Source organism: Pan troglodytes, chromosome 6 (genome assembly GCF_028858775.2).
Source record: "Pan troglodytes isolate AG18354 chromosome 6, NHGRI_mPanTro3-v2.0_pri, whole genome shotgun sequence".
In the NCBI taxonomy this organism is placed as follows: Eukaryota; Metazoa; Chordata; class Mammalia; order Primates; family Hominidae; genus Pan; species Pan troglodytes.
The window spans coordinates 170,109,535-170,128,071 of record NC_072404.2 but is presented as its reverse complement, the minus strand read 5'-3'; the positions used below and the strand labels follow the sequence as shown (position 1 = coordinate 170,128,071).

The following is an 18,537-nucleotide window of genomic DNA, read 5'->3' as shown; positions in this document are numbered from 1 at the left end:
CCCCGGCACAGTGGGGACGGTGGGCACCAACGTCCTGACAGGGGTGCCTCATGAAGGCAGGAAAGACAGCTGCAGACCACAGACGGCCCCAGTGAACCATCAGGGCCCAGCCCATGAGCAGCCCAGAGCAGGAGAATCTCTTTCCTGATACAGGACAGAGGCTTTGAGAAGGCCACCCATTCCCCTTTTCCCGGATGCCAACAAAATCCCTGCTTGGCAATCACTTTCACTCAGCACTTGAGCTGTGGACTCAATCTTTATTTTCTCTTTAATAGAAATATGGCAAAGTGTTGTCTCTACAGCCTCTTTGGCTGTGAGCAGGGAACTGCAAATCCAACAGACAAACACGGAAGCAAAAATGCTCCTCATGAAAAGAAGAGACAAATAACAAGCTTTTTTATCAAGAATTAATCCCTACAATATGGTCTGATGTCAATACAGACTCAGGGACATCTTCCACTTGTCTTTCACTACCGCACAATGAAAATATAAAACTGATGGTGACCTCAAGAGGGCTAAGATCACTCATAAGGAGAGGATTATCTCCTTTGTACTTTGTCTTTAGGCAGGAGGGCAGAGCTGTGCGTTTTGTTCGACATATTCTACAAGAGCTGAAAGGAGGGCTTTGGATTGGTTCACCTCAGTCACCCTACAGAGAGGGCTTGCAGGAAACCCTCCAGCCTTCTCTAGGTGCACCATCTAATAAAGGTGGTTGTTGCAATCTGGCACGGGAACAGCATTAGTTATTTTGAGCAATTACTTCTGTTTATGATTCATATAAATTTCTAACCTGATAAAATATTAGCAGTCAAGCATAAATGAGAGTGTTTCACAAATATTTGATTTGCATAGTAGAGACTCAAAGTCAATGAATGTCTACATTTCTTACCAGGGTATAAACAACTTTTACTATTGAAATGGAAGCAAAATAATTCATTAATTGCCACTTCTTCCTTCTCTTATGTGGAATGTTTCTTGCTCTAGATAGCGTATGTGGAGTATGTTGTATATAATGTATAATTTAAGTGACACCTGAGAGGTGTTAAATACATATTGAGAGATAAGAATAATGAGGCTTATCCATCTTATGAAAACATTAATAAAACCCTCAGCTGGAGATTGAATTAATATTATAATAACATCGTTCTCCAACTGGGGTATACAGAATCCTTGGAGAGTTGGGGAATGTTTGAAGCCACCAGAAAAATGTGGCACATCTTCCTCAAGCTTCGCTTTACTGAAGAGTATGAACTTTTTTAAACAGTAAGACACTCACGATTTATGGATTAAAAGTTTTCACATGGATTTTCAGGTAGAATAGACTTAAGCTTTTACCCTTGATTCTAGTGTTACCTCTCCAGACTCCTCATGTCTGAATTTTTCTTCTCTGCCATGGGGTACTTAATAAGGTTTTTCAAACACTTCCCTTCCCTTATTCAAACACTTCCCTTATTCAAAACACTAGAAAACAATAGCATTTGTTATTCTCTCTGATTTCGAGTAATAATGGGGAAAAGTAACTTGAGTAAGTGAAGAGTCTGTATTTTAAATACTTGTGGGTTTAGCACTTCAAGTGATACATACAGATGAAAAATCTAAGGACGTTTCTAAATAAATTCTTCAATTCTTATCACTAAATTTCTCAATGAATCTGCTTGAATGCATAAAGATCTGCATTTAGCATATTAATTGTGACTTCACAGGTGTCTAACATTTCTTTATCTGCTCACATTCTTTTGATAAAGCTAGTCTTTGCAATAAAGACAAGACTAAACTTCAAGCCAAGACCACATATAAATTATCACAAATTTCCTATGTTTGAACTCTTAATTGATATAATTTATTATATACAATATACTACATGAATTACAATAATTCAGAGATTATTATATCATTCTTTAATTCATGCATTTGAAGAGTCAGAGACATAGCAGACCACAGGCAGTTTTATTGCCTAGGATTTTTTTTTAAGTTTTGTGTAATGGCACTGGTTTTACATGATCATCCAAATGCTGCATCATCACTTAACTGCCTCACCTCATAAATTATACCATCAATTTGTAGAGGACTGGGGCTGCATTTTGCCATTGTTCTGTCTTTTTCATTGCCTACTAGCCTCAGCCTCCTAGCAGGAATTCACATACCAACAAAAAATAGCAATTAGCAAATTAATCAAGGATGCCCTTAAAGTGCCTGTGTTTGGTGAATGTGCCTTCATAGTCATTGGTCATGAAATGCTCAACCTTACAGCAGTTGTTTTACTCTAATCTCATGATTTGAGGGTAAAGGTCTTTGACTAGAAACACTGGAATATAGTCCACGCGCGTGAAACCAGTAGCAAATAAGCAAATCTGACAGATTCTATGAAACCAGTAGACTTTCCTGTTTATAAACTTGCTTCAAAATGAAAGGAAGTAGTTACCCTCAGTGCCTGTTTCATGTCAACGGATTGCATTTTGGAGTAAACTAGCTAGCTAGAACACCTGCCTCTTTCATAGTTGTGTGTGTGTGTGTATGTTCGTGTGTGGTTGCCACAAACAAAACCTTAAAGCTAAGATTCCCTGCTCTCATGGATAGGACTATATACTTTAATATATTTGGAGACAGTGTTTTGTGGTCAACTCTTGGGTCATACCCCATCGGTATTAGGATATATGTACTAGGACCACAGAGGAGAATATTTGAAATGGGGATTGTGCCAGAAAGCCTGGAACTATGGTCTCCTACCCTCAGAGGTCTACATCATGACTTGTTCATTCTTTTCTATTCAATCTCAACCTGCCCATATTGTTTTACCTCCTCCTTCTTATTTGCCTTGACTTCTTTAAGACAATGTCGATCACCATGACAGAGTGAATTTGGGGAGGAAAGGACACTTTGCGGGCAAAGACCATGACTGTCAGCACAGAGAAAGGGATAGTAGATAAGTTAGATACATCATGTCACCAAAACTCTGTGAGGAGTCATATTCCTACTGAGGAGGTGGAAAAGAGGCCAGTGCAGTTCTGAAGATGACCCTGGAGAATGGTGAGGATTCATCCCGTCCACATGGCTGTTGGGTGGGGATGGGAAATGGATGAACTGGGAATTCCACTGAATTATGGGAAGAAACTTTTTTCAATCCTGGTCCTCTCCCTCAGTGTTGCCTAGAAAAGAAGTTCTTGAAGGCGCTGTTGTAGTTCTTGTTGAAAGCCGTATAGATCAGGGGGTTAAAGAAGGAGTTGGAGTAGCCAAGCCACAGGAAGATGCTTTTCCAGATGGTGGGGATGTCACAGGAGCAGAGGGGACTGATGAGCTCGGTGAGAAAGAAGGGGATCCAGCAGAGCACGAACACACCAATGAGGATGCCCACCATGAGGGCGGCCCGCTGCTCCTTCTGCTCCCGCCACGTGTCCCCTTCTGTCTGGAAGGTGACGGTGGCGTGGCGGACCGTGAACACCATCTGGGGCTGTTTGGCAGAGTCCTTCACCTGTAAAAGACAAGCAGGAGCTTTATGAGGAGCCACCTCAGTCTACCTGCTAGGCTGAGCCTAGACACTGACAGGCCTGGATTCCGCACATCCACTCAAGGGAAAGTCTTCGATGGATAGGTGTGGGAACCTGAAGGCCTGTGGCACTCGCTCTCAGATATGGAAACCAGGCAACAGAGCTGGGGTGTTTGCTTACCTCTTAGAAATGAAAGGACCAGATGTGATGAAATTGACATCATGAAGATGGACTCCCTATTGCTGTCTGTTCAACAGAGGCAGTGGCAGAAACGAGCAGGCAACATGGCATGCACAACTTAGTGGCAGAGGTGCACACTTCATCAAAAGTGTCCTAAGTTCCTATCAAAATCCTGTACACTTAGGACCACATTTTCTATCATCTTTATAACTTTCTGGGCTCACGTAAGTCCCCTCTATAATGTTAGAACTTTTCCTCTGGCATAAAGCTCCTACAGCTGTGCCCCATAGCGTATTCTACTGTTTGAGGCGGTCCAGTAACCAGGACACCTCTCTCTGGGTCTATTCTGTGTCTTCCTCTACCCCTATATTTATGTAAAACTGAGACCCTAGTCTTTTAGTCTCCTGTGGGTGCCCCCAAGGACTCCACAGGGCAGGTTCCCACAGAATCAGGCTCTCCAGTTCACTTCCTTGTCTCAAGGAGTGGAATTCCTGGGAAAGGAAGCTCTTCCTCCCTTCTGATCCTATTTTTAGCTCTTGGGAGAACTGACATAATGAGTGTCTACTGATGAGGCAGCCTAAATATGAAGCAATCATAAATTTACTGAATTAGCAAATTAATTGATCCAATCAAAATGTGCGACAGTTTCTGAGTCATTCATTCTCTGGTGGGTGAGACTGCATTGACATTAAATAGTACTCTTCCCCTCTCCAGCATACTGTGACTCTAGTACATTTAAAAAATATTTACACAGTTTGTTCTCAAAGAGCATATGATCTTTGAGGCAAAGAATTGTCACGTTAATCTAACCCGCTTAACTAATTCTTGGCAGCATTTATAAAGTGGACTCGAAAGGAACTGACTTACTATCACATGGAATAACAGGTGAAAATAGGAACACTATGGTTAAGGCAATGTTAGTTGATGAATAAATTACCAAATTTGTAGAAGAGCTTTGCTGACATTTATTTGCAAAACAATATAACATCAAGTCTGTACACTAGATTAAATTTAAAAGAAGATAATAAATAATGAAACCAATGGTCCATAATAGTCCAAACTTTAAAAACACATATAAAATAAGCACTGAAAATCCCACTTTCTGTACCTCTAGATGAAACCAGAGTTACCTTTGGTTACTGATTTATCAAGGCATATCTGGAAATGCATTTGAGGGGATTCATTTATAGAAATCCAAACCATATTTAGCTTAATTTTTCAGCATAAAGGAAAGAGGGAAAGCTACCAGTTTCCTTAACAGAAATCAACCCCCTAATAATATCAGGGAAGCTGTTTTCCATATTGTCCCAAGACGGCAATAAAACAAGAATTCTAGCTGGACTCTTCAACCCTCTGGAAAGTCTCCTTCCCCTTGGCACATTTTTATGAGTGACAATGGGGACACTGGTAACACTGGTCATACTTGAGACATGGTCACACTGTGGAGGCTTATCACACTGGTCACATAAAGGATGCTGGTAACGCTGCAGATGCTGGTTATACTGGAAACACCATGGATTCTGATCATACTAGAGATGCTGTTCACACTGGGGATGCTGGTCACACTGGAGATGCTGGTCACACTGAAGATTCTGTTCACACTGTGAATGCTGGTCACCCTGATGACACCATGGATGCCATTCACACTGTGGATGCTGGTAACACTGGTAACACCATGGATGCTGTTCACACTGTGGATGCTGGTCACATTGGTGACCCCATGGATGCCATTCACACTGTGGATGCTGGTCACACTGGTGACACCATGGATGCTGTTCACAGTGTGGATGTCGTTCACACTGTGGATGCTGGTCACACTGGAGATGCTGTTCACAATGGGGATGCTGGTCCCACTGGAGACACCATGGATGCTGATTATACTGGAGATGCTGGTCACACTGAAGATACTGTTCACAGTGGTGATGATCACACTGGTGATATCAATGACACTTAGGGCTTAGAATTTTTTTAGAGTTTAGTCATAGAACTCCACGTTGTTCAGAAAAGCATATTTTTCTATTACCTTGTGAAATGTTGATTATTTTACTGGGCCATCTTTGGTGCTGCATTCAACGCCAACTCACTTGACAGAAGAAAGAGTGACACTGATTTAAAATGGTACCCCTGGGACCATAGAGTCTCCAGCTGCTAGGAGGGTCTTGGTTGTTTGTGGAGTTTCAGGTTTCTAATGCCCTCAAATGGTGGAATTGTTTTCTTACTCTATGGCCCTTGGACTTATGTACTCCTTAGCTCTTTGCTTTCTTCTAATCCATGATTGCAATAAAGCACTTAATTGAATCTGGACAATAACGCTCTATTAATTACTATATTCAACCTGATCATTAGTAAACTCACAGAAAGAGAGGAAATAGGGTTAAAAAGTGAATAGTTAAGCCAAATTAATTTTTCCTAATAATCTCTGAAATGCACATAAAGTACATAGCTCACAATTTAAGATTCATATATACATTTTTTTCTAAATGAACACTTAGCCTCATCTCCCCCAATAAACAAGTTCTTTGGGGACAGGTACATATGTGTTAGAGCTTTCATCCTTCCAAAATGATTGCATGCTAAATAATTATTTACTGGTTAATCACAAATCTGGTATGTTCTTTTATTTCATCCAACCACTCTGCTTTACCTGTCTAATAATGTCCTAGATAGTCAATGGATTACCTTCAATAATGGGTATTGAAGTTAAGGTATAGACTCTTACCTTGGAAGTGTGGTTTCAGGTGATTTGCAAGTTAGACCACACCACTGTCAGAATGAGAGATGGGTCACAGGAGCTCAATGGAACAATAAAAATGTTTAAGCTAAAAATGGCCTTACACATCAAGGAAGCCTCCACGAGGGTGTGAATCAAAACCCTCCACAAACTTAGGACAAGACTGATTGTTCTATAACTGATAACAAGCAGACGTTTTTCTTGTTTAAACCTCTTCAGTCAATCAAGGATGATGCAGTTTTGGAATATACACTTGTAAACCAACTAATCTGTGTCAGCCCTCACTTCTGAAAGTCAGCCAATTAAGGTCAGACTCACCCCAATAAACACACTTCTGAGCACCAATCATCCAACAGAAAACCCCATTCCAGCAGAAAATCCCATTCCAACAGAAAACGCCATCCAACAGAAAGCCTCATTCTGAGTAAACTCCATTCTGCAGCTGATGTCAGCCTGCTGCTACTCTGAGTGTCCTCCAGTCTCTGAACCCCACACTGCCCCGAATCATGGATGATGGGCATTCCGCTCTGCTCTGGGAGACTGCTGACAAGCATAGTTTCCTCTCGCTATTCTGAGTCAAAGATTCAGCTTTGTCTTTCTATCTCAGACTCTGAGCAGTAGTGGCATCGCCCCTGGACAGTTCTGGAGGTTCCATTGAAGTCATTTTGAAGACTCTCCGTGGGATCCTTGGGCCACAAGTGCATTCACTGGGCCCTGAACTCAATTGCCCTTTGTGTCCGCAGCCAAGCACATCAGTCTCAACAAGGATTTGAGTTCTGCCTAGTTTCACTGGGCTCTTATTGCTCAATGTATTTTGTTATCCTAGGATTTGTGACCAACTATGTCCTTGGATAAGTTCGCAAGGCTGAGGTGTTTGTATCATGTAACTAGATCTTTGATTGAGAGATCTACCTATCTACCATTAGGTAATTGTCTTAGATCTATGTATAAAGCTTTAAACCTCTTGCCATGAAGGTGTATCATCTGGCAAATATTGTCATGCCATTAATCTACTTATCCTATGGCCTCTTGCCTTGCTTGTGTGTTGTCTACATGTGCAAAGTCTTGTTGCATGAGTTTTGGTTTTGTCCTGGAACTCCTTCCTCTGTTGAATACAGAAGGAACTATTCTATAAGGCATTGGCTTGATAAGTTTCCAATCTAATTCAAGCTGGACCTGAGGGCTAATGATTTGAAGACCATTATTAGGCCAGTGACCAATTTATGAAAAAGCAATTGATCAAACTTTGCTTGGGGTCCCCTACAAAGCTCGTATGAGGGCATTCCTGACTTGTCGACTTGTGAAAATATATCACTTTGTCCTGTTGTTTTCCAGCTTAATGATAGTTGTGCGGACAATCATGTGTCCCCTTCTCCATCTGTTTGGTCCAGGACCCTGAGACACTATTCACAAGCGTGAACTGTTGACCAACCACAGTTGCCTCTTCCTCATGTGCCATGGCTTGTTTATGTCCAAATCTCAATCCTCTTTTTTAAGAATTTCTATTTCCTATTTAAAATTGCATTATGATCCTAACTCCTGCAATTTTCTTCACAAATGCCAAACTTTTTTTACTTAATGAAAAACATCTGATGAATGAAAAATTAGTGAGTTAACATATTTAAGAGAAGCTCTAGAAAAATTAGGAGACAAACATCAAATGGCTAAAAGTCAGCCTCTTTAATTGGTATTTTGAGGCCTTAAAAGAAAATCCTAACTAAGATAGTCTCAAAGATTTTGTAACCTTCCCAAACCTATCCTCTTTGCAGATCTCTATCTTGTATTTTTCTATTCAGCTTTATCTGACTTCCTAAATGAACCAGGGTTTTCTCAGGAAAAACACAATCACATTATAAAATTATCAGAAGAAAAATCAGATTTATAGAATTTAATTAAAACCTTTGTCGAAAGCTAAGAGCTATAATTAAGAAATTTTCTAGGCCAGCCATGGGGGCTCATGCCTGTAATCCCAGCCCTTTGAGAGGCCAAGGTGGGAAAATCATTTGAGGTCAAGAGTTTGAGACCAGCCTGTGCAATAGACAGACCCCATCTCCACAAAAATTTTAAAAATTAGCCAGGTGTGGTGGCATATCCCTGTGGTCCCAGCTACTCAGAGGCTGAGGTGTGAGGACTGCATGAGCCCAGGGTTTCAAGGCTGCAGTGAGCTACGGTTGTGCCACTGCACTATAGCCCGGGCAACAGAGCAAGACCCTGCCTCAAAAAAAGAAAGAAAAGAAAAGAAGGAAGGAAAAGAAAGGAAAGGAAGAAAAAGAAAGAAAAATTTTCTAAACTATTGTTATAGAATTTATAATTTTGTTAGAATATCAAACAAAATTTTTATTTTCTTGAACTATAGATGTGTACTAATTAGTTAAATTAACTAAAATCCTCTTAGATAAGAAAAAATGGTAAAAAAAAGAAGCATAGAAAATAGAAGAGTTATATAACCCAGTTGTGAAAATTTAAATATAAAAATAGAAAATATATTATGTAAAGTAATTTTAGAAGGCTTTCTTTTAAGGAGAGGTTGAATAAAGGTTCAAAGTAAACTAAATGAATCTGGGCATGGTGGCTCACGCCTATAATCCCAGCACTTTGGGAGGCCAAGGAAGGAGGATTACTTGAGCTTGGGAGTTTGAGACCATCATGGGCAACATGGTGAGACCCTATTTCTATAAAAAATACAAAAATTAGCCAGGTGTGATGGCACAGACTTGCAGTCCCAGCTACTCAGGAGGCTGAACAAAGATAGAAAATAGACTTCAGAAAACCTTCAAGCAGCATATTTGTGTATACCCAACAGCTGAAGTATAGTCTTGTCATGTCTTTCTATAAATGGGCTTAAACCTGAATTTGGGAATTTAATAAGAAAAAATAAACTGAAATGTGAAATTGCCAGTTTGCAAAATATCCAATATGGGGCTAGACATTTCCAGATAGGCTTAGAAAGTAAATACTATAAATCAATACAAGATATGGCTTTCTAGATAAGGCATCCAAAAGGGCCTCTGTTCTCAAAGATTTGAGAGCTGAGATAAGGATCCCTGTATATATTAATATATTGCTAGCAGGAGGACCCTTGAAAGAATGAACATCTCATGTTGGCTAAAAAGCAAAATGACAACTATATACAATCTATCTAATAAAGCCACTCCAAGAAAGGTATTGTCACTCAACAATTTCTTTGTCTTTTTAAACTTCCAAGGAGAATTTTCTATAACTAGATGTACAACTATATAATGTTTTTGTTTATGTGGGTGTCAGTATAACTACCAGTAACCCCACTATTATAGAACAACAGATCATTCCATGTACATTTTTAAAGTTGTCTGAAAAGCAAAAAAGAAAATTGTAGCAAGTTTTTAAAAATTAAAAATAAACAAAAAATTCAATAAAGCTATTGGTGGCTGGACACAGTGGCTCACACCTGTAATCTCAGCACTTTGGGAGGCTGAGGTGGGCAGATCACCTGAGGTCAGGAGTTTGAGACCAGCCTGGCCAACATGGTGAAACCCCTGTCTGTACTAAAAATAGAAAAATTAGCCAGGCATGGTGGCACACACCTGTAATCCCAGCTACTTGGGAGGCTGAGGCAGGAGAATGATTTGAACCTGGGAGGTGGAGATTGCAGAGAGCTGAGATTATGCCACTGCACTCCGGCCTAGACAACAGTGTGAGACTCTGTCTCAAAAAAAAAAAAAAAACAAAAAAAAAAAAACCCTATTGGTTATAGGTTATACCAGATAGTGAAACAAGATAATGAATGACAAATTGACAAATTTCTGGCTATATAGTAAATTTTTCAAAGGCTTGAGAGAAAATCAACTTTACTTAATGGAACAATTCAAGTAGTAACAATCTTTAACAATTCTGTATGCCAACTTATAACTGATATTTTCAGATCATTATCAAAAGAATGCTTCTTTAATCTATGACATACCTGCAATAAGTAGGATCTGCTTCCAAATAAAATGTGCTGCAGCCCTTGTTCATGATGAGATTATAGCTGATCTGACGTGAGAATGCCTACACTGCATGTAATTTTAAAAATTACTATAGAAATACTGATGGTTCTAGAATCTCTATGGACAAGAGACTCCACAACTAGAAAATTTAATTGAAGTAGAATGCATAAGAGTTAAGACTGATTCTTCCTAGGTTATCATGAACATTCCTTTTCATGCGAATATGAAAATATGGGGCCATGCTCTGGGTGGATTAAGGTGACAGCATAGCACCTGTCAAAGAACATTGCTTATTTTAAGTTCACCGCTTAGTTCAGCAACCTGGAGGCTTTGCCTCCTTGTCTCAGAGAAATTACAGGCATCAATTCAACTAGTCAACACATCTTCAGAACATTTGGTATTAGGCCTTTAAATCTTATATACCGCATGTAATAAGCCCCAATTGCTAACAGAAACTATCCAATATTTTTCTACTCATTGATTGATAATGGTTCATGGTTACTTTCTCCTTCTCCTGGTGTAACATGCATCACCCAGCAGCTCGGAAACCCTTAGACAAGGAAGGGGAATCCCATAACTGCATTTCTATAATTAAAGTGTCCTGGCTCCAGACAGAACTTGGATCCTCTAGTACCAAATTCCAATGAAATATTGTTTGTTGATGGTATGCTAAAAAACAAAAATAACAATACCAGGTTTGATATATAATAAGTAGTCCAGTCTCTCTCATAAAATTTAATTTCTTACCCAAAGCCAAGTTGTTCAATGCTTAAATTATGGACCTTTCCAGTAGGTCCATATTAAGTTAAGAAAATGAAACAGAATGTATGTAGACTAATAATTAGTATACCTCCAGAATAATTCACTTATTTAACATACTATAGAAACATCTCCTTCAGGTACTCTAAAAATGGACAATAAATGTGAATTATTTGATGACTTGATGCTACCCCAAACCATTCTAAACTGAGGTCCTCCAGGGAACCTCCAGAAAGAGAAGTGTGGACATTGCCATTAAACCAAGAACCTCGGGACAAACAGATTACCATGTGAATTAGTGACCATCTTGGCAATACTTACAGATAACGTACCTACAGCTTCACTAAGATTGATCACCTCTCTTCTATAGTTCCTGGGTCCTTTATCCTATGCTGACGTTAAGTGTCTCAATGTCAACTGAGAAGAAAAGTTAGTTGCTCCATAGGGCCATAGGTTAGGCCATTCCAAAATCTGGCTCGCCAATGCCCTCAATGGACTATACCTCCTTATGAAGGGTCCAAAGGGACAAAACTCTCTCAGAGAAGCCTCCTGAAGATAATGACCCCATTTAAACAGTTGGATAACTAGAGGGTTTTTTTTTTTTAAGTTGTCATAGTAAATAATGCCGGCATTAGCTGACATAACATATTATATAGCCTAAGCTCCCAGGCCACAACAATTAACCCAAATAGTCATGATGAAGAGAATAGCCTTCAGTTTCCTTGTGGCCAGTCATGGAAGAGTTTACCCTATAGCTACCATTTCTTGTTGTACCTGGATTAAGACAGAGGCAAAACAATCTATATTTAAGCTAGAAGAAAAAGGAACATAGCTACCTAACAGAGACACAAGAAACTTTTGGGACTTGCTTTCCTGATCAAAGCTGGGAAGTCTTGGGTCAAGGAGAGCTCCTCAACAAAGAATTGACTAAGAAGGCACTGGAACTAAGAAGAAGAACTTGGGAGATTTTCCAGTCTCTTCTTACAATATTTGTAATTATTCTTGTTTATCTGGTAGTCCTTCAGCATCTGTTGTTCAGAACTTTACATGCTTCTGCAGAGCTCTGTCCTGACAGATGATTCAACAGATGATCTAAAAAATAGTATAAACTCATGTTGATCAACGTGCAATGTGAACATCACATCTCCACAGACGAAACTTCATCATTAAGGAGGACCAACAACAGTGGTGAAAATCTGGATAATCACGGAGATCTCTCCTGCAGCTTTGGCTGAATGAGGACCAACACAGACAGACTGAGAAGAAAATGTTCCCACGCACTTAGGAAAAGACTGAGTGCTCTTTAGCACAGAACAACAAGTTTTAGACTTAGTCTACTGATCAAGGGCAACTCATCTCAATCAATATATTTTAAATTTTTCTTCTCTTAGGATTTGTAACCAAGTATGTTCTTGTATAAGGTCACAAGGCTGAGGTGTTTGTGTCAAGTAACTAGATCTTTGATTAAGAGACCTACCATTAGGGAATTGTCTTAGATCTGTGTAAAAGGCTTCAAACCTCTCGTCATGAAGGTGTACTGTTTGGCAAATGGTGTCATGCTATTCATCTATGTATCCTACTGATGCTTGCTTTGCTTTTGCTGTTGTTTGTCTACATGTATGGAGTCTTTTTGCATAGGTTGCTCTTCTAGGTGTAGGTCGCTGCAGGGATCATACAGGAATCAAATATATGCACAGCTTCAGTATCATTGGTAGCCTATAATTTTGAGAGTCAGAGGATTATTAATTTTGTTAATTATATATAGAATGAATAAGGATGGGAGGGCAATTAGGGTTAGAATAATAGAAGGTAAAATAGTTCACACGGTCTCTACCTCCTGGATGTCTATAGTACCTGTGTAGATTATTGGTGTTAGCCCCTCAGTTCTGAAAGTCAGGCCACCAGAGATGGACTCATTTCAGTAAATACGCGTTGGAGGAACAACCAATCAGCAACAGCTTCTCATACAGAGGGTGTCATCTACCCAGATCTCAACAATCCACCAATCCCTGAGGCTCCATACCTCCCAAAAGCGCAGTTTCAGGTCAGCATTCTGCTCTTCTTAGGCAAACTGCGCCTAGACAGCGCAGCCCCCGCTCACTCTAGTAAAGAAGGCATTTTTCTTTGTCATTTTATTTCAGATCTCTAGCAGTGGCTTCCTCGTCCTTTGACAAGGGCAAGTCTTATCTGTCTTGTGTTGCCAGATCCCAGCTCAATGTCTGACCTAGGTTAGGATTTCATGGCATGTATTTGAATAAAACTCAGCAGATAAAGAAACAAGAGAGAAGTGTTGTGGTTTCCCCAGGGAACAGCTAGCTGGTGGTAGAACTCATTTAGAAACTTTGACGCCCAGTCCCATTATCACAGAACAATCAGGAGACCTGGTTTGTAATTAACCCTTCAACATAACATAAGGACAGAGGCAGCCCCATATTATATTTAGAGTACTGGATTATTTTGACTCCTTTTGCTAAGCCAAGGGGCCCATTTCCAAAACTGATCTGGGAGAGGTAGAGAGAGAAGAGAGTATATATATATATATATACATATATATATACATATATATACACACACACACATATGTATATATGTGTGTGTGTGTTTGTGTGTGTATCTATATAAAAGGCACAAAGATGTTATAATGCTTTGCTTCTGCTATCACCAAAGCAGAGAAATGAGAGTGCCCTTCATCCTTTTACACAAGCCTTGGGATGGAATTGTAATTAACTTTCTCCTTCTAAAGCTGTGTTTGGGGTTGACTGTAAATTATATTTGCCTGAATAAACATCAGGGGAGAGGAGGATTCATAAAAGGAGGGCCCTTGGAGGTGACCCGTCTTCTTGTTCCTGGCCTGGAATTTGAGTGGACGCTCATACACATGGAATATCACTTCAGGTAGTTTGATGGAAGCTTCAGTGTTCTTACCCATCAGCACTCTTTGTTCAGCTTAGAAATCTAATAGATCAGAGTTACCCAAATTCAGTACGATTGACATTTTGGTCTGAACAATTCTCTGTTGAGGGGCTGTCCTGTGCATTGTGCAATATTTAGCAGCATTTCTGACCTCTCTATACTACATGCCATTAACACCCCATCCTCAATTCTTTCTTTTTTTTTTTTCTTGAGACAGAGTCTCACTCTGTCGCCCAGGCTGGAGTGCAGTGGCGCAATCTCGGCTCGCTGCCAGCTCCGCCTCCCGGGTTCAACCCATTCTCCTGCCTCAGCCTCCCGAGTAGCTGGGACTACAGGCGCCTGCCACCACGCCCGGCTAATTTTTTGTATTTTTAGTAGAGACGGGGTTTCACCATGTTAGACAGAATGGTCTCGATTTCCTGACCTTGTGATCTGCCCACCTCGGCCTCCCAAAGTGCTGGGATTACAGGCGTGAGCCACCGCACCTGGCCCTCAATTCTTAACCATCCAAAATGTCTCCAGACAGCCCAAATGTTTCCTGGAGGGCAATACTACCCTTCGCTGACAAGTGCTGATATAGGTAAAAGAACAGGTGGCCTCTGACCCCTCGTTTTCTTCTTTCCTCTAGGATGATGCCCTCTCCCCTTTTTCCCTAGCTACACCTCTGGTCCCTCTAAGTTTGACTGACTGGGGATGGTTAGAATTAGCTACTGACTCTAGAAAGCACACACAGAGCTCAGGGTGGATGTCTATTTCCCTCCCTAGACCACACTCTTCATGGGCAAAGACAACATCTCTATCATTCGCTTACCTCTTGCACCAAGCCCATAGTATGCACTCCATATGCTTACTTAAATTACTTTCTTAAATTACTTTCTTGTTTCAGCGCCAACAACAGAAAATGGGGACTGTGTAGACTTCTGGTCTAACCTAAATGTGTGAATTAGATTCAAGGAATCTTCCTTGGTAATGAAGGGGGAGCAGCCTGCAGAATCATGAGTCATAGGGTCAGATTATTAAGAGTTAACAAAAAAACAGGAGTGGGAGAAGATGAGAAAAGCTCCCTCGCTGTTGCTATAGTGGTTGTCATGCAGTAAATACCTCTCATAGAGAGCTGGGGAATTCTCTTTCCTGGATTTTTAATTTCCTTCTGCAGCTTTACTCATGTTCAGGAAGGCAGACAAGTGGTCCTCAGTCACACCTACAACCTAATAGGGCTGTGGGGGATAGACCCATAAAGTAACACCCTAAGGCAGTGGAAGCAGATAACAAATGCAGGCTCCGGGACTAGTGCAGTCAACATCTTCAGTCTTACGTCAGGACGGGAGGATGCCACAGAATGACAGTAACCTAGGTGATACCATATTTTTAATAAACCGGCTGCTGTAATTTGCAAAGAAAAAGAATAGACTAGGATGAAATGCTAACCTGCGTCACCTGATTCATGGCAGTCTTCTTATCAAATCATGCTCCCATCCCTGCCTCCCCTCCTCCTGGAACACCCCCATTCTAAGTGAGGGAAGCTGCTAGTTTTTTCCAGTGTACTGAATCAGCGTACCCCAGATACCAGCTTATTCAGATGTTCTAAAGGGTGTTATAGATCCATAGAATTTGGGGGGCCAAAGGGGACCCTGCAGAATGACGCAGTCTGAACTCCTCGTGTTCTGTATATTTAACAAACAACCCATTAGAGAAGGAACATGATATGATTAGCCCTGTGAGAGGGAACATGTCAGAGCAAAGTACATCTGTGATGCTTTCTTCCACTCTCCCAGTTTACTCCCCCCACTCCCAAACACAAAAAGTTCCATTTTCTACAAGTGTGGGGGTGGGGCAGGTGGCCTGGGGATATAGCCTGTACAGATGCAAGTCGAGTATTTTTAAGGATTGCTGAGATACCCACCTCCACAGCTTCGGATATGGGTGAGACGCTATTGGTCTTCCTGGAGCCCACGCGGAACTTGGCAGCCTTGTAGATCTTCCAGTACACGAAGAGCACCACACACAGCGGCAGGTAGAAGGCGCCAACGGTGGAGAACACGGCGTAGGAAGGCTCGCGGCTTACCTGGCACTCCTCGCTGCCCTCAGAGTACGTCTCTCCCCAGCCAAAAAGCAGCGGGGCCAGAGAGATGACAGCGGAGAGTGCCCAGGTGAGCGCGATCATGACGTTGGAGACGCACTTGCGGGTGCGGAGCGTGTATTCCATGTGGCGCGTGATGGACCAGTAGCGGTCCAGGGCTATGGCCGTCACGTTCCAGATGCTGGCCGTGCAGCAAAGCACGTCGCACGAGATCCAAAGCTGGCACAGCCTCCGACCTAGCTGCCAGCGGCGCCCGGACAGCTCGTGCACCAGGCTCAGCGGCATGACCAGCGCGGCCACCAGGACATCCGAGATGGCCATGGATGCCACCAGGTTGTGGGGCACGCGGTGGAAGGTGCGTACACGGAGGATGGTCGCCAGCACCAGCAGGTTCCAGGCGAACGTCGCCGCCACCAGAAAGCCCAGCAAGGTGAGAATAAGCACTCCGAAGACCGAGAGCAGGGGCGAGCTGGGGCGCAGGTCGTCTTTGCCGAGGCTGTGGTTGGTCTCCAAAGGGGAGGGGGTGGAGAGGGAAAAGGAGGTTAGGTTCACAGGTAAATCCATCTCTGGGTCAGGAGACCAGCCTGGGGTACTTGCAGAAGGGGTGTTCAGGAGGACTTAAGGCGGACACTGTGCCCAGAGCCAATCCGGATGTTTGCAACCTCTGGCCAGTGGGGGAGTTTCTGGAAAGTGCCTGTGAATTTGGCCCCAATTTCCTGCTAGTGAGCATCCGTTGGAGATGGTGTGGCTGCAAGCGCGGCAGGTCTGAAGCCCTCAGAGGCTAAGGAAGCAGAGGCGAGTGGCTGCGTGTCGCAGCCAGGGCCCGCCTAAGCTGTCAGGAGCCCAGGGCTCCTCGCCTTGGTGGAAAGGCTGTTTGGCCGCCCAGAGCCGAGCATCTCCCAGATCGGGGAGAAGCTGGGCGGCCAGCAGCGTGTGGGTGCAGGAGAGGGGCTGGTGCGTCAGAGCAGTCGCTCTCACCGCGTTGCCTCCCTGCCCACCCTTCTCTCTAGGCAGCCGGCTGCAGCCTTAACTCCGTGCTAGGGAAGCCAGTTTTGGGGGGACCTGCTTTCTGGGACCTGCCTTCTGTCCCTGTTGCCTCCGCCACCCCTTCGGAGGCTGCAGCTCCGGAGAGCGAATGCTGGCGCGCCCACCGAGACCTGCCTTATCCAAAGTGGAGATCTAGCCCTACGTAAGCCATCAGCTGATAAGGCCATCTCTCCCCGCCTCCTGGCTCAGAGCGCGCGGCTTTGGGGCTGTCCGCGGTGCTGCTGCGCTCCCCGCGCCTGGCGGCTCCCAGTGTGCGCCACCACATGTGGTGCTGTCCGCGGTGCTGCCACCTCGCCCCGCCCGGGAGCAGGAGGGTTGGCGCTGTCCACGGTGCTGCCTCTCCTGCCTGAAATGAGTTCGCCACGTTGAACAAGTTGACCAATGAACTTTCCTCAAAACGTTCCCCTAGCCACCCCCACACGTCCCTCTAGGGGTGGACTGGAGGCCCTAGACACTGCTTTCTCAGCTTTCCATAAGTATTTACTCTTCCTGCAAGAGTTCTGAATTAGGGGTCTAAGATAGTTTCACTAACTTTTGTTCTCCGGAAGATTTTAGCACATGATTGCTTTCTTCTTACCCAGTTCTCAGTTGCTTCCCTTAAGGGTTGTGTTCCTTAAAGGAGGAGAGGCGAGATAGCAGTTGCTGCTGTTCCTAGAGATGGTTGAGGTGTTGGAGCTAGAATGCTTCACCTGGCTCCAACAGGAATGGCTGAAGAATGCTTTATCTCCTCAGAGTCATAAGGCAGATGGGTAGTCTCCAGTGGTCCCTACTAAATTTGCTTCCTGAGAAGGAAAAATTGGGATACAAGTTATTGTAAGAGCTCCATCTCATTCAAAAGAAAGAGGTAATTTAACTCTCCCCTCACACATGCACACAAAACAACCACAAACACATCCACAGAAACTGAGAAAATATCAGATGCTTCTAACCAGAAATTATGATTGAAAGCACCTCATAAAGAGGCACATGATATAGCAATATAAAAGAAGTTGAAATTTTAAAAATGAAGTGACAGAAATAGCAGGAAAAAAGTAAGGTGTTAATAAGCTTTGTTTTTAAGTATGTAAAATGAGTGTCGTGAAATCCTGTGCATTTACAAGTAAATTTAGTCAGAAAGTTTTTAGCTATTTAAAGATTAGCAACATGTTTTGATATAAGATTTTTTTCTTCCAGAGTAAAACAAGTATCAGGAGATTGCACAGAGAAAAGGGAAAGTCCTCCACTGGAACCTAGAGGATGGGACAACATCATTAAATACCGGATTATTCACAGGGCTGTTTCAAACACCACTTAAAAACAGCTGATGGTGACTGCCTGCATGCAGAGCAACTGTGCATGGCCCCAATCTGGAAGCAAGCTTGTGCTTCTTTAAGGCAA

General features: G+C 42.5%; 1 protein-coding gene across 1 annotated transcript; it reads right to left on the bottom strand.

Moving 5' to 3' along the window:
* Nucleotides 1-237: 237 nt before the first annotated feature.
* On the bottom strand, nt 238-17,390 carry HTR5A (5-hydroxytryptamine receptor 5A). Its single transcript, XM_519477.8, has 2 exons — nt 15,937-17,390; nt 238-3,469 (listed from the first exon to the last, which is right to left on the bottom strand). The coding sequence occupies exons 1-2, from the start codon at nt 16,675-16,677 to the stop codon at nt 3,137-3,139; spliced, it is 1,074 nt and encodes a 357-aa protein (XP_519477.5). The 5' UTR covers nt 16,678-17,390; the 3' UTR covers nt 238-3,136.
* Between the last annotated feature and the right edge of the window lie 1,147 nt (nt 17,391-18,537).